The sequence below is a fragment of the Natrix helvetica genome (assembly GCF_964273705.1).
Source record: "Natrix helvetica genome assembly, chromosome: 9".
NCBI lineage: Eukaryota > Metazoa > Chordata > Lepidosauria > Squamata > Natricidae > Natrix > Natrix helvetica.
Window position 1 is genome coordinate 13,488,528 of NC_138560.1, and position 22,649 is coordinate 13,511,176.

The 22,649-nt window shown below is 43.8% G+C and overlaps 1 protein-coding gene across 2 annotated transcripts in view; it reads right to left on the minus strand.

Moving 5' to 3' along the window:
- Positions 1-20,889, minus strand: part of PHACTR4 (phosphatase and actin regulator 4) — an 86,956-nt gene extending 66,067 nt beyond the window's left edge. Inside the window, exons 1-2 of one of the 2 annotated variants that reach the window (XM_081961757.1) lie at positions 20,685-20,889; positions 183-240 (exon numbers count right to left, since the gene is read on the minus strand). In XM_081961757.1, the coding sequence (XP_081817883.1) occupies positions 183-210 (28 nt within the window). In that variant the 5' untranslated portion in view covers positions 211-240; positions 20,685-20,889. Of the gene's footprint in view, positions 1-182; positions 241-20,656 lie in introns of both variants that reach the window. The other variant, XM_081961756.1, reaches the window with a different exon arrangement.
- Between the last annotated feature and the right edge of the window lie 1,760 nt (positions 20,890-22,649).

Here is a 22,649-nt window from a genome sequence, read left to right on the forward strand (position 1 = left end):
CAATCCAATTTTTCAGTCACCAACAACAACACACCTCGGTGGAACTATCAAATTGTAATGAAAATGGCTAGGCTAGTCATTGCACAGCACAATGAAGACTCTCAAAGCTGAGCCCGAAAGCCCCCGATTCAAACATTAGGTAATCAATGATCAGAAACAATGAATCTCAACTCAGCACCTACCAATGGTATCTTCCATTTCCTGTGACATCTTGCGTTCAGTGGAGCAGCTGAGCCAGTCCTACAAAAGAAAAAAAACCAATTAGGAAAAAAATGTCCAATTACGGTACGTTGAACATAAACTTGGGGAACTTCCAAAACTGGACATTTTGCAAAGACGCGGGGGGAAAAAAACTGTAGTCACACATCATAAAGTTGCCATAATTGAGAAGCCCTAGGATAGATGATTCTTCTTCCAACTCCATGATCCCGTGAACTGAGGCACAGTGGCGCAGTGGTTAGAGTACAATACTGCAGGCTACTTCTGCTGCCTGCCGGCTGCCTGCAATTTGGCAGTTCGAATCCCACCAGGCTCAAGGTTGACTCAGCCGTCCATCCTTCCGAGGTGGGTAAAATGAGGACCCAGATTGTTGGGGGCAAGAGGCTGACTCTGTAAACCGCTCAGAGAGGGCTGTAAAGCACTGTGAAGCGGTATATAAGTGTAAGTGCTACTGTATATTGGTTTGGTCCATGTGGGAAAATAAGGACATTTATCTTTAAAGAGTATTATTCATAGGCACCACAATTTCTGCAGGGCCATAAAATGTCTTTAGGGGAAGGATAGTTCTTATTTTAAAAAAATTAAGGTGCAAGGAATTGCCACGAGAGAGCACCTTTCCTCGGAAGAGCAAGGAAGAGTGAAATCCGGCAGCAGACTGGGACACCGCTAATCGGGTAGGATGGATTAAAGTCAGGTTAAATCAAGTATTTGGATTAAGAGCCGCAGTGGCGCAGTGCTTAAGAGTGCAGTACTGCAGGCTACTTCTGCTGATGCCGGCTGCCTGCAATTTGGCAGATCAAATCTCACCAGGCTCAAGGTTGACTCAGCCTTCCATCCTTCCCAGGTGGGTAAAATGAGGACCCAGATTGTTGGGGGCAAGAGGCTGACTCTGTAAACCGCTTAGAGGGGGCTGTAAAAGCACTGTGAAGTGGTATGTAAGTGTTTAAAAAACCCTGTGAGAAAGGGACATATCCTGGGTCACACTCCAAACCAGAAATACAAACCCATGAACCAGAAAAATAAAGGTACATTAAATACCCTTGCTGTGTGTGGTTTCATTATGACCCACATTCCAGTTGGGTTTCTATGCTTCCAAAGTAGCTCAATTTCACTTCCTTTTTAAGGATGTCTACCCACTTCTGCTTCTACTGTACCTAGAGGCTTTTCTATACTTGGAAAATGAATCAGAAATTCAGGAACTCTTCCTGACCGAGAAGAAAGCTGAAAGAAGTGCGTGTGATAGGCTACCAAGAAGGAAACAATTCCTCTCCAGAAATCGTATCACAGGTAGTCCTCGACTTACAACCGTTCGTTTAGGGACCGTTCAAAGTTACTGTTCTGACCGAAGCTTCCCAACAGCATGAAACAAACTCCTGGTCCTGACAAAAAAAACCTTTTATTAGTTTACAGTGAATTCTGCTCTTTCACAGTCGGCAAAGTCTTTCAGAGGAGGATTTACAGTCACAGACCTTATCTGACTTGGAGAGTGGACAGGCCGATCTCTGCAAAACTTGGCAAGGAGTCTCGGAGACTCATGAACCAATTGAGCAAACTCATTGTCTCCTGCATACTCCACTCCCCTTTCGCTCCTCTTTTATTTCCTCTGGGAGGGGCCATTCACTGTCCACCTGTGGCCTTTCTCCCAAGTCGACCCCTGTTCTTTAGCTGTTCCCTTCGTCTGGCAACTCTGCACATACGCACACTGGAAACAGGCTCCAGCTGTTCTTCTGCCTCACTGATGTCTGACTCTGAAGGCAGCAGCTGATAACTGTCAGACGGCTCTGGCCCCCTCTCTGCCTCCGTCACAGAGCGCTCATCAGAGCCTTCCCCAGATTCCTCCCCAACCTTCTCACTGTCCGAATCTGTTACCAGCTCTGCTGGCCGCTGGCGGGCCACAACAGTTACAACGGCACTGTAAAAAGAGACTTATGACCCACTTACAATCGTTGCAGCATCCCCATGGTCATATGATCAAAAATTTAGATGCTTGTCAACTGACTCATATTTATGATGGTTGCAGCGTCCTGGAGTCATGTGATCAACTTTTGCAAACTTCTGACCAGCAAAGACAATGGAGAAACCAGATTCACTTAACCGCCGGGTTACTAACTTAACAGCTGCAGCGATTCACTTAACAACGGTGGCAAGAGAAGTCATAAAATGGGGCAAACCTCGCTTAACAAATGTTTCACTTAGCAACATAATTTTCAGGCTCAATTGTGGTTGTCAGTCGAGGATTACCTGTACTCTCTTATCTCAAGTTTGCCAAAGGCCACCCTAGATAGCTGCCTAATAGACTAATGTTGTAAGGACAAATGAAATGAAAATGGATTTTTAAGGCAGGGGTATCCAACCTTGGCAACTTTAACCCCTGTGGACTTCAACTCCCAGAATTCCCATCTGGCACTTCCCCATGTTTGTGGGGAAATTCTGGGAGTTGAAGTCCACACATCTTAAAATGGCTACAAGTTTGGAAACAATGGTCTACAGCAGGGGTGTCCAAACTTGGGAACTTTAAGACTTGTGGACTTCAACTCCCAGAATTCCTCAGCCAGCATGGCTGGCTGGGGAATTCTGGGAGTTGAAGTCCACAAGTCTTAAAGTTCCCAAGTTTGGACACCCCTGGTCTACAGTAAAGCCATGCAAAGCTACCACTGCAGGTTGCCACTTGTTCAGAAGTAATGTGTCCTAAATCGGCCACATTCTTTTCAGCTTACGCTTCAGAAAGCTGAGAGAATTGATTTGGATGTTGTGTTGAATTTTAGCTTCCTGCATCATCATCTCCGCCAGAAAGTTTGACATACTTGCAGAAAGGCCAATTACCAATTTTCCTACATAACCGCAAAATGGGTACTTTGCTCGCTACGCACAATTGCCTAAGGAAGAACAGCAATAGGAGCAAGAAAACAGAACAGCTTCCCACAAGGGAGCTGGCCTTAAAAATGCAGAAAATAGGAAATGTTTCAGAGGCTGCTAATAAGGAAGTTCAGAGAAGTAGCCGCAATAATTTCTCACATATAAATAAAACCTTCTGCCATATTCGAGAGAAAAGTTTTGATTCTCTAATGCGTTCTTAATTGGGTATTCCTTTCTGGGTCAATGGAAAGTTACCATATCCACTGTTCTAAGCAGATCAGCAGTTGCGTTACCCAGAAAAGTCTAAAAGACCATTTAAAACATTATTTTTCAACTTTATAATCAGTAATTGTCTCCTGCAAACTCCACTCCCCTTTCGCTCCTCTTTTATTTCCTCTGGGAGGGGCCATTCACTGTCCACCTGTGGTCTTTCTCCCAAGTCGACCCCTGTTCTTTAGCTATGGTTTCGATAAAAGAGAATATTTGTAGCTCAGGGTTGACATGAAAAGTCCTTGGTTTTTCTCTGAGCTTGGTTATTTTCTTGCAGACGTTTCATTCACAAACTAGGTAACATCATCAGTGCTAGTAAGGAATGGGAAACAGCCCAACCAAAGAACCTCCAAGATTAGCCCCATCAATACTGACGGGACAAGCCACTAAAACAGTGATGGTGAACCTTTTGGGCACCGAGTGCCAGTTAGTCTTCTGGTTAATGGAGCGCATGTCCGCACAATGATCAGCTGGCTGGCGCACCTGCTGATGCAGGAAAACAGAAGACCAGCTCTTCCAGTTGATCATCGTGCATGCGCAGGCATGCCACAAACCCGGAAGAGGAATGAGGGACGCCGCGCGTGCCTGGCAACATGGCTCTGGCGTGCCACTTTGGGCATGTGTGACATAGGTTCGCCATCACGGCCTTAGAATATAAATTGAAAGCTAACCCCATTTCTTATTAGCACTGATGATGTTGGCTAGTTTGGGTAATGAAACCTCTGCAAGAAAACCACCAAGCTCAGAGAGCATCAAGGACCCGACATATGGTTTGTTCAATGGATCACATAAGTGACTGGATTCACCCATAACACAAACCGTGGTTTGCACACCACAACAGTTGAGTTCACAGGAAATGCTCAGCTAAAATTAAATACTATAAGCCCCACAATGCTGTGCTATATTATGTAAATCGAGCCATTCACAAGAAAACTGATTAAAATCTGAAAGTCTTCATTAGCTGCTTGGGAGGAGGTTCAAGGTGTGATACTTGAATTCGGCCATGTCTACTGCTGACCCCTAATCAGGGGGATTTGAACCATCACCTGCAATCGATAATACACTTTCAATCTTAAGAACAAGGTTTCCCAAGGTTGTCTAAGAAGATTCTCAGTTGTCCAGGTTATGGTTGTCCCAAAGGTGCTTTTTCCAAAAGAGAGAGAGCGAGACAAAGACAGACAGAGAAAGAGAGAGAGACAGAGAGAACAGAGAGACAGAGATGGAGGCTGGACCATCCGTCAGCCCTCAGATGGAGAGTCAATAGCCCCCAGGTCTGGAGGTGACAGCTGGGTCTAGTACCTGACGCGTGGATGCGCAAAAGGCAGAGGAGAGGAGAGCAGTGGAAATCTATGGGCCGGTCCTTGGGACGGAAGAACCACCATTGCTAGTGAAATCCCATCATAACTCTGGGGAATAAAAGGCAGAGGATAGAGATGAACAGATGTGGCAGACAACTATTCATCTCCCTGCCGGACACCTGAGGTGAAAGAGAAACTTTTTGCTGGCGCTCCTAATAAAGGAATCATTGCTTAAACTATAGAAGGTTTGTTGTGTTTGGGGAGCTGGGTCAGAACAGTATGGGCTTCAACTCCCAGAATTTCCCAGGCAGCATGCTGTCTGGAGAATTCTGGAACTTGAAGTCCATGCATCATAAAGTTGCCAAGATTGAGAAACAGTGAGCTAAGCATTCACAGCTGCAGTTCAAGGAACAACATGGACTCACTGTAGGTTCCCTGCCTGGCTTCTCACAATTTAGTCATTCAAAAGGTATTATTCCTAAAGGAATAAATTATGTGAAATGCCCCAAGAAAGAGAAAGAGATTTTAGGATAGGGACAGGAAGTAATATTAATCCAAATAAATAACTCTTCCAGGCAAAAATCCAGACTGTGTTTATAAAAAAAGGAGATCCAAGCATGACGCCAAGTTATATATCAATCACTATTGATATCAGGGACATTTGATCCAAAGAGATACCTGATGGGATTTATTCTCCCTTCTCTTTTATGGGAATGTCTTTTAATTTGTGCGTCTTCAGTTACTTGGGATGAATGGGGCCTCTTTACTTTTAAATTTTCAAATAATTTACAATATTTACTCAAGTCTTTCGTAATGGAGATATTTAAAAAAGATTGGGGACTGCAGCCAAGGAATTAAAAGACGCTTGCTCCTGGGGAGGAAAGTTATGGCAAATCTAGACAGCATGGTAAAAAGCAGAGGCATCCCCCAGCGAACAAAAGTGTGTATAGTCAAGGCTGTGGTTTTCCCAATTGCAATGTATGGCTGTGAAAGTTGGACCATAAGAAAGGGTGAGCGCCAAAGAATTGAGGCCTTTGAACTCTGGTGCTAGAGAAGACTCCTGCGAGTCCCTTGGACTGCAAGGCCATCCAACCGGTCAGTCCTAGAGGAGATCAACCCTGACTGCTCTTTAGAAGGCCAGATCCTGAAGACGAAACTCAATTACTTTGGCCACCTAATGAGAAGGAAGAAGGACTCCCTGGAGAAGAGCCTCATGCTGGGAAAGAATGAAGGCAAAAGAAGAAGGGGACGACAGAGAATGAGGTGGCTGGATGGAGACACCGAAGCAGCAGGCGTGAGCTTAAATGGACTCCACAGGATGGTAGAGGACAGAAAAGCATTGTCCATGGGGTTGCAATGGATTGGAAACGACTTCGCAACTAACAACAACAACAACAACAACAACAACAACAACAACACAAGGCGCTCTAAACTTTTCACATGAAATTATACTAGCCTACTGCTAACGAGTCACACACAGAAATGAGACTGCTAAAAAAAATCCAGATTTGGAACAGCATGTCAGAATAGTATAAATGTTCGTGTGACGCCTTTGACACACAAATAGCCCTCGCATAAAGAAAGTGTTTAAATTCTAGACACTTCTACTATTCAAAACTCCACCGCCAAATATGCCCTTGGTGCTGTTCCACAGAGCTGTGTTTATTCACAGTATCTGGCACAGAAATCTTGCCAGGTACTGCTTGTGTATGCTTAAAATGATTAGGGTGTACAAAGGACAGTTAATTTCCCCCAGTTGAACATACGGCAAAACAATTGCAGCTGGCTGTGCTCACAGCAAACTACAACCGATTCTCCTGGCAAAAGTGGACTGATTTGTAAGCCTGTTGTGTGATTTTTAAAATGCCTGAGTCCCTCCAGTCAAAACCAGATTCTGCACTCTAACAATCCGGAGTTTTATTCAAATTCCAGAGAATAAGATGTTTAATTTTTTTTTAAATGCCTACTGTGTTTTCCAGCATTCGCTCTTCCAAAGCACTGTGGGGGAGGCGGGGGAGGAAGCAAGGAAATGGGCACTTGGACAATCATAACTTAGCTTATTAAAGCTGAAAACACGTGTTCCCAGTAGAGAGCAGGCTGTTTCTGCCCTTGTGTGTGCTGGGAGACAAGCCAAGGCTTCAGTTACTTGAGTTTCCCAATTCATTCAAACTTGAGAATAGTTTCTGGCTTTTGAACAACTGTAGCTATAACACTAGATTTAAACCCTGAAATTGTTACCCATGGTTTCCTGACTTGAATTAAAATGGGAAAACATTCTTGCTTATTGGAATATGCGGAAGGGGGGGGGGGGAAGTGAAGAGAATATGGGGAAAAAATAGAATAGAAGAGGAAAGAAATTCTGGAAATCATAAATCAAGGACTATCTGTATGACAAACACTCTCTCTCTCTCTCTCTCTCTCTCTCTCTCTCTCTCTCTCTCTCTCTCTCTCTCACACACACACACACACACACACACACACACACACACACACACCAATCCATACATTTCTTTTCTGGGCCCAATTCAAAATGCCAGTCCTGATTTTTAAAGCTTGAAACTGCACAGCACATTCAAGGACCCCTTTTGTTTTAGCCTAAGGGTAGACGAACATCTAAAACAAACCTACTTGGCAGTCTTGAAGATGGCCTCAAACTCAAGGGTTGAGGGGTCCTTGGTGCTCTCTGAGCTTGTTTTCTTGCAGACATTTCATGTCCCAAACTAGGCAGCAGCATCAGTGCTATTAAGGAGTGATTTGTTTTTCAGTTTATATTTCTAGCGCAGGGGTCACCAACCTGTGGTCTGTGGACCACTGGTGGTTCGTGAGAAAATTTTGGTGGTCCACAGAAAAAATTATTTGCATTTTTTATATTGCACTAAATACTATTTATCTTTTATTTTAATTAATATTGGTGGTCCGTGGGATTTAAAATTATGAATTTGGGTTCCCTGACCTCTGAAAGGTTGGTGTTCTAGTAGCTTGTCTGTCAGTGTTGGTGGGGATGGTCTTAAGAGATTCTTTGGTTGGGCTGTTTACTGTTGGTTTCTTTGCAGTTTCTTGATTGGGGTATTGCTTACATCAGGGGTGTCCAAACTTGGGATCTTTAAGACTTGTGGACTTCAACTCCCAGAATTCCCCAGCCAGCATGGCTGGCTGGGGAATTCTGGGAGTTGAAGTCCACAAGTCTTAAAGTTCCCAAGTTTGGACACCCCTGGCTTACATGATTGCTGGTCTGTTGCTAACTTTGGAATTAATCTATGCTGATCTGGGTGCTGATTGCTGGTGAAGAGGTGCTGGAGTCTTTTTGTTCTCTTTTGGGCTGGTTTGCCTCTTTTGCATAATCTATAGATGTTGTTATGTGTCTATGGATGGCTGATCTGTCAGACTGCCAGGCTTCTAGAAATTCCCGGGTGTTTTTTTGGACTTGGCTTGGTCTGGGATGGTCACATTTTTCCAGTTGGAACTATGGTTAAATCTGTCTCTTATGTTGTGAAATTAAAGAATTTGCATCGTGTCTTCGGACTGCTAGTTGGGGTTTGTGGATGAGTTCTGCCAATCTCCTTCTGCCTGTTTGTCCTACACAGCGGTCGATGCAGTCCTTACATTGTATATTGTAGATGACTCCTAAGCCTTAGGCTGTTTTGAAGGGCTTTATTTGGCTTGTGTGCTGTGCTGAACACTCAAGAGGTGTCTTGTTTGCTTTGTTGCCAGCGTAACACAACTACTTCTGTTGGAAATTTATACTATAAAGCAGAACTCGCTTAGCTAAAAAACAACAACAGTATATCTATCTATCAACACTTTCAGAGGGAAACCATTTAGAGCAGGGGGGGGGGTGGTAAATACTAGCTGTCTGCTCCAGCTTGCCTACTTAAAAGTCCTTATCGGAATTAGATATAAAACACAGGTTTCAAACCAGGTTTCAGTGAACTAGGAACCCCACCCTCTTAGTAAAGTTTCTGCAATCAGTTTATGATATTCCATGAATGATTCAGCAGCTGTAACAAAGTGGTTTCTGAATAGCCAGCCACTACAAAGAAGCCATTGCTAAAATCCCTCTCAAATTAATATCAAATGCTGTGCCTTACTGAACATGCAATTCATGGGAGATCAAACATAAAACACCACTGAATGTCAGCCATAACCGTGAAGGTGAGACCCTGCGTTTATGTCACACGAGGGATTTCCTAGAATGAGGGTGAAGGGGTGTGCGTGTGTGTTGTTGTTTTTTTCACCACATTAGCCCTGCCTTAGGCATGAAAGTCGGCTGGGTGACTTCGGGCCAGCCCTCCTCTCTCAGATCAATCCTCCTCACAGGGTTGTTGTTGAGGGGGAAAAATAGAAAAAGGAAGGAGTATTCGGTTTGTTTGCAGCCTTACGTTACTCATAAAAGCAATAAAGGTAGGATAAAAATAAACAAATGAATAAAAGAAACTGCAAGCTTTAACAATGCTGGGCTTTTGCAATGTGTGTGGTTGTTTTTTTTAACATACAGCATTGAAATGCAGCAGTAAGAGTCAGTGGTGGGATCCCTACCCGATCTTTAACAACCAGTTCAGCACAGTTTTGAGAAACAGAAACATTTGTTTCTGTTTCCCATAACTTTGTCCATCTGAGCAATTAGGATAAGCCACTTCAATGACTTTTTAACAACACATTAAATTCTAAAGCCACGTTAGCAAACCACAATTGTAATGGTTCATAAAAAATTTTTTTAAAAATAGGCTAGGCTCCCAAAAAAGAAAGCACATTGTAACTTAACAAAGGTTGGGTTCCTACATCACAACGAATTGCAAACTGCACGGCCCTCGTTTAGCCTAAACTGTTACCTTGTGCAAACCCAGATTTTATACTCAAGTGTTTAACTACCTTCATCACAAATAATGCACCCTGTGGCTGGCCTGCTTCCAAGTCAGAGAGATGAGGAGACCTGATCCCTGCTTTGCAGCCTGCCACATCAATGGCAACAAAAGCCAACATTCAGAAATGATTATTTCACAGCCACGAACGCTGTCAAAACAGAACAAATCCTTTAAAAAGAGGAAGGTGTGCAAAGGTTTCTCATTTTTTTAAATCTGCAATTCAAGTTGCTAAATGAAGCTTCTCCAATACAGCATCTGTTAGGGATCCTGACTTCAAACAAACTCTCAGAACGTATCCATTGGTTTCAAACTTGGAGCATACTATATAAATTTGAGAAATAAAAATAAAGATCGAAACGGCTCGTTTTAAGATTCTTCTCCATGGCCAGAGCATTAGGAATAATTTTGCCTGAAAGAAATCTTAAGTTTTGTTCCAATCTTAGCACAATAGTATAGTATAGCTTTTATTGTCATTGTACATCATGTATACAACAAAACTGATTTTAGCTCCACTGGTGTTCAATCCATGACAAAAAATGCAAACAACATAAATAGTATAAAGAATAATCCCTATGCAAGTAAATGGGGGAGGGAGACGCTCAAAACTTCTGAAATGACCATTGTAAGGTCAAAACATGCCCCTTCCTTTCAAGTAGTCCTCAACTTACGACTACATTTGAGCCCAGAATTTCTGTCACTAAGCAAGAATGAATTAATTTTGCCCCATTTTATGACCCTTCTTGCCAGTCGTTAAGTGAATCAATGCAGCTGTTAAAAGTCAGTAACGTGGTTGTTAAATGAATCTGGTTTCCCCACTGAGTTTGCTTGTCAGAAGCTCACAAAAGACATGACCGTTGGGATACTGCAACCGTCATAAATATGAATCAGTTGCTAAGCATCTGAACTTTGATCACATGGGGCTGCTGCAATGGTCATAGGTGTGAAAAGCAGTCGTAATTCACATTTTTCAGTGCCAGTGTAACTTCAAACGGTCACTAAATGAACTTTTGTAAGTCGAGGACTACCTTTATAAGTAACCGAGTGACACTAAGCCACTATTGGATCTGGTGCTGAAAGTGCATCCACAGTGAGAGGAGGGGAAGTAATGGCATATGTGGCAGGCTGTTATTCGGGAGCTGATGTTGTGTCACCCGTAACAATCCTCAGTTTGTACCAGACCAGAGGTGGTATTCAGCAGGTTCTGACCAGTTCTGGAGAACCGGTAGCGGAAATTTTGAGTAGTTCGGAGAACTGGTAAATACTACCTCTGGCTGGCCTCGCCCCCATCTATTCTCTGCCTCCTGAGTCCCAGCTGATCGGGAGGAAATAGGGATTTTGCAGTATCCTTCCCCTGCCATGCCCACCAGGCCACACCCACCAAGCCACGCCCATAGAACCGGTAGTAAAAAAAATGCATCTCACCACTGTACCAGACACCTACACATTTCTCCCTTATACACCTTTGGCAAGATGAGCCTTATACAAAATTAATCAACTCCGAAAGGCATTAAGAATCTGGACCCATCCATAAAGACAACGGAAGTTAGCCAATTATGAAATGGCTTGTCTTCTATCATTCTTCCAGTTCAAATTATTATGTATTAATGGTATTTAGCTTCATTTTAGGATTGCCTTAAAAAAAATTGCTGCTACGGTGAGGCAACTTGAAAGGGCTCCTTGTTCAAATTCAGAGTGGCAATAAACAAACTAGGTAAGTCAACGTTCCCAAACTCAAAGTTTTCCAAGACATCTGGTGGGTGTCCAGGGTTTAATCCTGGATGAGCACAATGCCCTGGTCTATATTAGCAAGACAGGAAAAAATGGGAAATATTCACTTCTCCCGTTCGGTTCGTGCCTGCTTAGTTTCTCAGTAAGGCAATAGCTTCATCAGCCCAAAGAGAAGAGACATTTCTATTTTATTTACCAAGCTTTCATAGACATGCTAAAAGAAGGTTCCATGTGCTAACTAGTTTTAAAAAGCACTAAGTTATTTCCTTTTAAAGGTTAACTGAAGTATTTAAAGAAAACAACAACAACACAGGGGATCAAACCAGACCATAAAGCCATTCTTTGTACTATGTGATGAGGAAGGTCTTCACAAGACAAATCCCTCCGCAAAAGAGGTGTCAAACTCGATTTCATTGTGGGCTGCATCCAACTTGACCTCGTGGGGGTCTGGGGGGCGTGGCCAGGGGGCATGGCTAGCTTGTCATCACTCATGTTGGGGGCACCAATGCTGGCCCAAGTGCTCTGCCAGCGAAAACGGGCTCCTGATCTCCATTTTCAGCTGGGACAGCCCAGTGGTGGGATTCACATTTTTTTTACTACTGGATCTGTTGGAGTGGCTTAGTGGGTGTGGCATGGCTTGGTGGGCGTGGCAGGGGAAGAATACTGTAAAATCTCCACTCCCTCCCCACTCCAGGGGAAGGATACTGCAAAATCCCCATTCCCTCCCCACTCCAGGGGAAGGATATCTGCAAAATCTCCATTCCCTCCCCACTCCAGGGGAAGGATACTGCAAAATCCCCATTCCCTCCCCACTCCAGGGGAAGGATACTGCAAAATCCCCATTCCCTCCCCACTCCAGGGGAAGGATACTGCAAAATCTCCATTCCCTTCCCACTCCAGGGGAAGGATACTGCAAAATCCCCATTCCCTCCCCACTCCAGGGGAAGGATACTGCAAAATCCCCATTCCCTCCCCACTCCAGGGGAAGAATACTGTAAAATCTCCATTCCCTTCCCACTCCAGGGGAAGGATACTGCAAAATCCCCATTCCCTCCCCACTCCAGGGGAAGGATACTGCAAAATCCCCATTCCCTCCCCACTCCAGGGGAAGGATATCTGCAAAATCTCCATTCCCTTCCCACTCCAGGGGAAGGATACTGCAAAATCCCCATTCCCTCCCGATCAGGTGGGACTCCGGGAGGCAGAGAATAGATGGGGGTGGGGTCAGTCAGAGGTGGTATTTACCAGTTCTCCAAGCTACTCAAAATTTCCCCTACCGGTTCTCCAGAACTGGTCAAAACCTGCTGAATGCCACCTCTGGGACAGCCTCCTGCAACCCTCTACCAATGGAAACGGAGCTCTGTTTTCACTGGCAGAGGCACTGCGGGCCGATCCTTTGCTATTTCCAGGGCGGCTCCGTGGGGCAGATTTAAGCACCCCACGGGCTAAATCCGGCCTACGGGCCTTGAGTTTGATACTCCTTCTCACAAGGTCAGTTCCAGGACCAGAGTGCTAGTACACAGCACCTTATTCTGGCCTCTGAAGAGAAGCTGGCTTTCATCCCTACAGTGGGACTAGAATTTATCTCACAACCCTCTTGATGATTGGCCCAATCAATAACTGGCTTTCCGGCCTTAGGTGGGACTAGAACTCACAGACTCTTGATGATTGGCCCAAAATCACCAACCAGTTTTCATGTCTAAAGTGAGACTGGGACTAGGCGATAAATTCTAGTCCCACTTTAGGGATGAAAGGCAGCCAGGTGACTTTAGGCCAATCGTCAAGAGGGTTGTGAGTTCTAGTCCCACTTTAGGCATGAAAGACGGATGGGTAAATTTGAACCAATCCCTCCCTCTCAGTCCAATCCAACTCACAGGGTTATCGTTTGGGGAAAACAGGAGGAGAAGGAAAGAATTGTCTATATAAATTATTAATATAAAAATTAATAAAGGTGGAATAAAAATTAAAATAAATAATTACAAATCTCAGGATTGACCGGAATCCTTTCTCTAAGAAGCTGCAGTGTTATCACTAGCCACAGACATCAAGGAGGAGATTAAAGATATGCCTTAGCGCTAGCGCTTTGTAATTATTTCCAACCAGAAATAATAATGCAGTAATAGATAGCTGGAACAATGGCGCTCAGGCTGTGAATGTAATTTTCACCCATTTGATAAATTTTTACCCCAAGCTCCTTCAACCTACAGCCTGGCTCAAATTGTATGAACTCCACACATGTTACAATTAAGGCTAAAAATGAACACAGGTATTTCAAGTTTGCGATTTTGCACTAGTCACATCCAATTTCAGCAGCAAATTAACACAAGATCACAATTTAAACTTAACCCAAAAAAGAGAAGAGAGGGGGGGGGGGATCCAAGGAGGTAACAGTCAACTTTTTTTCTATCTTCAGAATTCTCATTATCATCTTAGGCTGGGTTCACACAGCATCTGTTCAGTTAACATTGGCATTTGGACAACATGCGAAGTACACTTAATTTTTTTGTTTGTGGATCACCATTTGACTGGGATATGATTCGATGTTTGATGTGAATCCAGAAAATGGGTTCAGTTATCTGAGCTTAAAAGCTAAAAAAGGATTAGGTTTGATTAATATTGGCTGGGAGATCACCAAACAAGCTAAGATACACTGGATTGTTTAAACAAAATCCCTGAAGAGGGAAAATGTCAAACCACTTTTTAAGTCTTGCCATGTAAACTGAAACTACAGGAAGTGTCCATGAAACCAATAACCTTGATCCAAAGGAGATTTTAAGTAAAGATTAACAATGCATATATGCTACGCTGTGAGGGCAGAAATAATATCCCAGAACCAGGAAGGAATAACAAGCTACTTGTGTATAACTGCCAAGAAAACCAGATGGAAACGCCCATGAAGTCATCAGGAGTTGGGCTTCATCCAAAAGTCTTGACTGGGCTACAGTTTTAGCTGAAGGTGGTTCTGAATCCAGTCCATGTTTGGATAGGAGCAGGGATGGCTGATTCACTGAATTCTTTCAATGACTTACTACTACAATTTTTCTTACCCTCAAACTGCTGGCCACTTGGTAGGGTACCATGCCCAGCACAGTCAAGCAAGGTAAAGAAACTGGCAACCGGGCCAGGCAGTAGCACAATGTATTGGCATTCATCGTCTTCTTGTGCCATATCCATCACTGGACATTGGCTATCATGTTGGCAATCCCATTTTTGTCAACAGCCGCATGAAAAAGTGCTGCTGAGTTTTGTCCAAACCAGTCCCTTAGATTTTGAAGCCATAATGTTCCTCTGCCTGGACCTTGTTTAGCTTCAATTTTTCCTGGAGGATTAAGTGAAGGATGCTGCATTTTTCTGGGTGTCGCATCACATGTCCAAAATACTCTAACTTTCGCTTTTTAATGGCTTGGTTTCCCAGGCGGCTTATTTATTGGCATAAAGGTTTGTAATTTGATTTGTGCTAATTCCCTATTCTATATTTTATTTATGAAATGCATTACAGTGCCACTTCGCTCTCAGGTGACAGTGTGTCTCTGTGCATGAGGTGCTTTTTTTTTTTTTACCAACACTGGCAAATCCGTCAAGATGTTAAGATTTCTTTCATAGCTAAACTTCCACTGCTGGACCATCCTGCCTTGCCTCCTCTTGAGAACAGCTCTTGGTGACAGCTCACTTTTAATTACGCAGCTGCAAATTCTACTTTGCAATTTGCATACCCCTGACACAAGGATAAAACAGCATTTTGCAAAAGTGCATTCTTGGCGTCGCATAAGGAAAGTCAGGCAACGACATCATAGCCACTGAATTGCATGAATAAACCAATGGAAGTCCACAGGGGCCACTGGCTTTAGCAGTGTCTGTAACTGTATGAAGCCCAGGCTGTCAACAATCTAGCTGTCTGAAGAACTCCTTTTTAAAAGGCTTTTAGTAGTAATGGCAGGATTGCAATTAGCCCCAGGCAGCATGAGACCACTTTCCCACAAACTCCAGAACAAAGTTACATCAGGGGAATTGTGGGAAATTAGTATGATCATTCCAATCTTTCCTACCCAATGAGTGAAAGTTGTCCAGACGTAAGTTGGCAATAAACAGAGCTATTATAAATAAACCTGTTCGCTTACTTGCTTGCTTTCTTATAACTGGAGCAAAGTGATGCATAAGTATATTGCTCCCTCCTAGTTTTCCAACAGAGCCAGTTTAGTGTAGTAGCTAGGGCACCAGGCTAAAAACTAGAAGACTGTGTTGGTGTTGGTGATAGTTGCAAAGTTATGTCTCACCCATCACAACCCCATGGACAACGTTCCTCCAGGCCTTCCTGTCCTCAACCATCCTCTGGAGTCCATTTAAGCTCACGCCAACTGCTTTAGCGACTCCATCCATCCACCTCATTCTCTGCCGTCCCCTTTTTCTTTTGCCCTCAATCCTTCCCAGCATGAGGCTCTTCTCCGGGGAGTCCTTCCTTCTCATTAGGTGGCCAAAGTATTTGAGTCTCATCTTCAGGATCTGGCCTTCTAAAGAGCAGTCAGGATTGATCTCCTCCAGGACTGACCAGTTTGATGGCCTTGCAGTCCAAGGGACTCACAGGAGTCTTCTCCAGCACCAGAGTTCAAAGGCCTCAAATGTGTAAGTGCTAATAATGCCATTTGTCTCAGTTGTAGGAAAAAGGCAATGGCAAACCATTTCAAAAAATCTTGCCAATCAAATTGCAAAACTGGGATTTGTGCAGGCAGTTGCTGGAAGGCGACAAAATAAAAGCCTCGTGATGTAGGGTGAACAGAGAGAGGGGAAGAGAGGGAGGGAGAAAGATTCAAAGTTACCCAGTGAGTTTCTATAGTTAAGCATCAACTACAATATGGGTCTATTAGGGACACAGTGGCTCAGTGGCTCGATCAGAGGTACAGCGGTTTGGCTCCCTAGTGCAGAGTGTCAATAAAGTTTTAGCGTGGCCACAGGGCGAAGCTTTAGTTAGACCTCCCAACTAGACGGAAGTCAACATAAAATTCATACCTGCAGAAAACCTAAACCAAAGTAGGCAACTTTGGGGGCCCCAGAGATGCATTTGAAATTTTCAGTGGGTGCATTCACAAAGTGACTACCCTAGGAGATGGTTCACTCACAAAATTGTTATTGCAGCTATCCATTCCCTTTCATCCAACTTCACATAAGGGAAAGGTTCCCCTCATACATATGTGCTAGCTGCTCCCAACTCTAGAGGCTGATGATAATCTCTGTTTCAAAGCCAAAGACATGTGGCCGGCATGGCTAAACACCAAAGGCGCATGGAACGCTGTTACCTTCCCACCAAAGGTGGTCCCTGTTTTTCTACTTGCATTTTTACATGCTTTCCAACTGCAGAAGCTGGGACAAGTAACGGGAGCTCGCTCCGTTACACGGCGCTACGGATTCGAACCGCCAAAATGCCAACCTTTCTAATCGACAAGCTCAGCGTCTTAGCTACTGAGCCACCTAGTTCACATATAAACATCTTATTACTTAGGGAGGCCTCTTGTCATAAATGACATGGGGTCTTTTAGTAGTTTTTCAAAATACAGCAACAAGTTTTGGGGAAGTGAAATATATATATATTTTTGCTGCTTAAGTCCACTGCTTAAAAGCATTTGTGACATTATTACCACTAGCCCCAAACAACAGTACCAAGCAACTATCCTTATCAGAAGGAACTCTCTAATCAGTGACTATGACTAACAGTTAAAAATAAACATTAGAAAAGCAAGTTCTTCACACTATGTGGCTGCTACAAATATATTTACTTTTTTTTTCTTTTTTCTTTGCATCAGAAAAGGGAATTGGTCTCACAGACTGTTGTCACATTCAACACAGACCAGCACAATTTGGCAAAATGAAGTGCCACCAATTACACCTACGCTCTCTTTCACACTAACTAAAACCAACAGGATGTTACCAGAGTTAATAGTTACAATTCTGTATATACTTACCAAATGTAAATATTATTCAAGTGCATATATATATTTTCAATAGACGTATACAACTTTCAGTATTTTTAATGTTAACTTTTACAACAGTAAGTTTTTTTTAAAAAAATTGAGGGGGGTCTATATATCCCACAGATTTGCTTACTAAGCATTCGTTATATGCTGCAGACCTTAAAAAAAACCCTTCCTCTTACAAATGAAAACTTTATTTCTACGTACATTGAATTGTATTGCCTTGCCAAATTTCTAATATTTAAAGGTATCCCTGTGTGGCTTTACATCAATTTCACTTATTTATTTCGCACTTATTGAAGAACAGTTCACCGTTTCAAATATCCATTGAAACTTTCATGCAACGCATCTTTCCTGTGCTTTAAAAGCAATGAATTAGCATAAGTTTATGCCACAATACTTTAATTCACTTTGCTTATGCCACAGACTTTGCTTAGCTATCCCACTAGAACTTCACATAAATGACATAAGTTCAAATGAATACAAAGACAACAACCTAACAAGAGCTATGTATGACAAACATACAATTCTGTTTACCACAATAAATACTCTTTGCTTTTATCAATTAAAGTACAGATTTTTCCCCCTTCCATTCAATCATTTCTGATTCTCAGAGGCTGCCTGGACAAGTCCCTAGTTTTTTGGCAAGGCTTTTAAAAGTGGTTTGCCATTGTCTCCTTCATAGCATAGAGAGAAAGTGGCTGGCCCAAGATAACCAGCTGGCTTTATGCCTTAGGCAGGACTAGAACTCACAGTCTCCTGGTTTCAAGCCTGATGCCTTAACCACACCACCAAACTGGCTTTCCACAGATTTGAATTTGTCTATTTATTTATCCAACTTAAATGGAAAATCTGAGTAATCAAAGGTTTCTAATCTGAAACTATGAAAAGATATAATCACAACATACGAGATTCTGTGTGACAATCCACATTTCTTCTCTATTCCTCTATTCCAAGAGATGCGGTGGCTCAGGGGCTAAGATGCTCAGCTTGTCGATCAAAACATTCGGCAGTTAGAATCCCAAGTGCCACATAACAGAGTGACCTCCTGTTACTTCTTCCAGCTTCTGCCAACCTAGCAGTTCAAAAGCATGTAAAAATGCAAGTAGAAAAATAGGAACCACCTTTGGTGGGAAGGTAAAAATGCTCCATGCACTTTTGGCATTTAGTCATGCCGGCCACATAACCACGGAGATGTCTTTGGACAGCACTGGCTCTTCGACTTTGAAACGGAGATGAGCACCTCCCCCTAGAGCCAGGAACAACTAGCACATATAATGCGAGGGGAACCTTTACCTTATTCCTCTACTGTATATCTTTTTAATACAACCTATAACGAATTTTCCAAAACGGGCAACTGAAAAAAAACATCAGCATCTTATCAATATGGGAGGATAACAGCTACAATTTAAGATAGACAGAAGACACCAAGTTAGAGAAAACTATCCTACAGAAAGCTACACTTACTCCTACCTAATCACTATAATTATTTTCATTCTTGATTTTCAGCGCACAGGCAGCAGGAGGTTTCATTCATTTGACCTAGTTATCATGCACATTCTTCATTTTCTCAAAACTCATTACTGTCCTTTTTCCACAAAGTGATCAAAGGTAAAACGATAAAGATTAGCTCACCTCTAGGCCCCCTCCCATATTTTGGCAAGGTATGGAAATCATTGAAGGATTTGGGATGGGGAAGATTTAATGGAGGACTGTCCTGAAAGGAAGTTTTCATTCATCCCAACAGTTCAGGCACTTTCCCCTGCAGCACAAGGAGGCAGGAACCACAAGGAAGTCTAATTCTGTGCTGCGGCCAACCACAACACCTTTGCATTCACAACTTTCGATATTCACAAGGGAAGAAAAACGAGCAGGAATAGAGCTACAAAGGTAAAGAGGGAGACCCTGATAACAACAAGGATATGCGTTCAAAGGTTGTACTGACAAATCTTGCAAGAATTTAAAAAAGTAATAACAGATGCCCCTGGAAATTCCTCTTTAAAGCATCCAGGTAAGTGATCACCTTTTTAGAAATTTAGAATTTTTGCCTCATTCAACAGATCGTTTAGTACAATAGTTTTCAATGACGTAGCACAGAGGCATGCCATGGGCTTATTTCTAGCGTGCCCCAAATTTTTTCGTCTTAGGCTACTCCTTTCAATAACTTTTAAAAATATAATCAGTATATTCAATACAGTGCAGATATTTGAAAACCAACGTGCAACTTCCCCTCAAGTCATGCCTTACACAATTTAAAAATACCTTGATACAGTTTAATAATTTCCCAACAACTGCTATTATTCAATGTTGTGCTGCTTACACAAAAAGGCGGAGCAGCATTGACTCAGAAAGGAGGGGGGGAAGAGATACAGAAACTTAATCTTTAGATATACATGCCTAGAAGGCATGAGCGAGGCAATAGAGAGATGGCTCGATTAGGCCATTGGCCTTTGATGTGTAACATTTTGGTTCCTCCTGGCAGTCCAGACGTGGTGGGGGAGAGGGGGGAGGGACGCTTGCCTTTGCTTCCCCTACTGACCAGCAGGTATGTTAGCATGCACTCTTGAGAAAGGAGTGTGCAAATAGCATGTGAACCCTGGGACTCAGCGCCACTGGTAGTGGCATAATCCTCCCCTATCTATGCAGATCCTTTTTTGCCAACCATCCAAAGGGGTGACCATTACTCCATCTTGTGGCAATGAATCCCAAAGAACAATTATGAAGTCAAAGGAGAAATCCCCTGCAGAAGTCTCTTCCCACCCACCCCCTCCCCACATACAGATACTGCTTGTCCCAACACCTTGAACTACAGTCCCCATACTCCACTTTCTGGATGCCTTGGACTACATTACCTTCCTCCCCAATACATACATACATAATAAACGCATTCATGCATACATACATACATACATACCACTTTCTGAATTCTTTTGTGCTACAATTCATCCCCCCCCCCTCCATATACATCTCACTTTCTGGATGCCTTGGATTACATTTCCCACATGGACTACAAATCCTACACAAGCATACAGACACACCTCACGCTTTCTAGCTGCATCGCACTACAGAGCCCATCAGGCACACAGCCAAGAAGCGGTGCTCCCCTGCCGTTCAATTGCTGGGACGGGGGGGGGGGGGACAAAAGTGTGTGGGGGGGGGGAGGACTAGATAGGAGAAGGAGAAGGCGGAGAAGCTTCCAAAAGAATGGAATGAGGAAGGGGCGATCGGAGGAATTCAAGGGAGGCTGGAGAATTGGCAGAAAGAAGGCAGGAGGAGGAAGAGGAGGAAGGCAGGGCTAGGGGGGGCGGACAGAGGGGGAGGGGGTCGCAGAAAGGGAAGCCAGGGCAGGGGGGGACCCTCGCCCAGCCAAGTGGAGGAGGAAGGGGGGGTCTCCGCAGGACCCCTCCCCTCTTGGGAGGGGCGAGTTTGGAGTCAACCCGGACCGAACTTGTCCACGCACCTGAGAAGGCGGAGAGCAGCCGGCTCACCTGGGCTACTCCCGGAGGGCTCGGCCTCGCCTCCTTCCGTCTCCGGCGTCTCCCGAGACCACCGCCGCTGCTGCCGCCGGCGCACACCGTCCCTCGGAGGCTCAAGGTCCTCGCTGCCGGAAGCCCCGGCTCCTGGGAGAGCGAGAGAGAGAGAGAGCGAGGGGGGGAGAGAGAGAAAGAGAGCGAGGAGGCCGGCCGGCGCGCGGCATGACGGGACTTGTAGCCCGGCTGGAAGGGGCTGGGGAGGCCACGCCCTTTCCCCCGGTGGGCGGGGGGAGGCGGACAGGTGAGGTCCGGCGAGATGAGAGGCTGGTGCCGAAGGGCGCGTGGCTGGCTTGGCTGCGGACCAGGAGCAGAGCGGCGGCTAAAAAAAAATGCCTTTTTCTTTTTTGCTGTATTTATTTCCTCAGAATAAAATAGAATAGAATATTCTTTCTTGGCCAAGGGTGATTGGACACCCAAGGAATTTGTCTTTGGTGCCTTTGCTCTCAGTGTACATAAAAAGACAAGATCCATTCATCATGAATCATAAAGTGCAACACTTAAATGATAGTCACAGGATACAAATAAGCAATCAAATCATACTAGGAAACAATCAATATAAACTGTAAGGATACAAGCAACGAAGTTACAGTCCTGCAGTCAATGTATCTTTGGTGCATATGCTCTCAAGACAAGATAGGGCAAAAGACAGGATACATTCGTCAAGAATCATAAGATAGGAGGACACTTAAGGATCGTCATAGGGTACAAATAAGCAATCAGGAAACGATCCATATCAATATAAATCGTAAGGATACAAGCCACAAAGTTACAGTCCTGCAGTCATTAAGTGGGAGGAAATGGGTGATAGGAACGATGAGAAGACTAATAATAATAGAAATGCAAACTTCGTAAATAGTTTGACAGTGGTGAGGAAATTATTTGTTTAGCAGAGTGATGGCGTTCGGGGGGAAACTGTCCTTGTGTCTAGTTGTCTTGATAGGGCAAAAGACAGGATACATTCGTCAAGAATCATAAGATAGGAGGACACTTAAGGATCGTCATAGGGTACAAATAAGCAATCAGGAAACGATCCATATCAATATAAATCGTAAGGATACAAGCCACAAAGTTACAGTCCTGCAGTCATTAAGTGGGAGGAAATGGGTGATAGGAACGATGAGAAGACTAATAATAATAGAAATGCAAACTTCGTAAATAGTTTGACAGTGGTGAGGAAATTATTTGTTTAGCAGAGTGATGGCGTTCGGGGGGAAACTGTCCTTGTGTCTATTTGTCTTGGTGTGGAGTGCCCTATAGCGTCGTTTTGAAGGTAGGACTTGAAACAATTTATGTCCAGGATGTGAAGCATCTGTAAATATTTTCAAAGCCTCTTTTTGACTCGTGCAGTGTACAGGTCCTCAACGGAAGGCAGATTGGCAGTAATTGTTTTTTCTGCACTTCTGCAGAAAGGTGCCGGGGGGGAGGGGGGGACAAATGAAACAACCACACACACAAAAAAGAACAAATAGAGCCACGTGATCCTAGGCACCTGTGGTGCAGGTATGGTGAATTAATTAAGCTATATGGGCTGTTTTATAAAGAGGACCGATAATCTCACTGAGCCGCTGAAAGGCGACGTGGTTTGTGGGACTGTAATTTATTATGATGACTGTATTATTATTGTCCTTAGGAAAGTTGTTGTTGCAGCGATAAAAGGTCTATCGCTGTTCTCTAGCAAAGCGCCTGCTTCATTCTTGGCTGTTTGCTGCTGAGGACGGAGAATATGTCTATGGAGATTCTGAGTCATCCAGGTCATGGTTGTCCCAAATGTGCTTTCCCCCCTCCCCCCAAGATATCAGATGAACAGAGTTGGAAGGGACCTTATAGGTCATCTAGTCCAACCCCCCGCTCAAGCAGGGGACTCTACACCATTTCTGACAAACGGCAGTCCAATCTCTTCCTGAAAGCCTCCAGTGATGA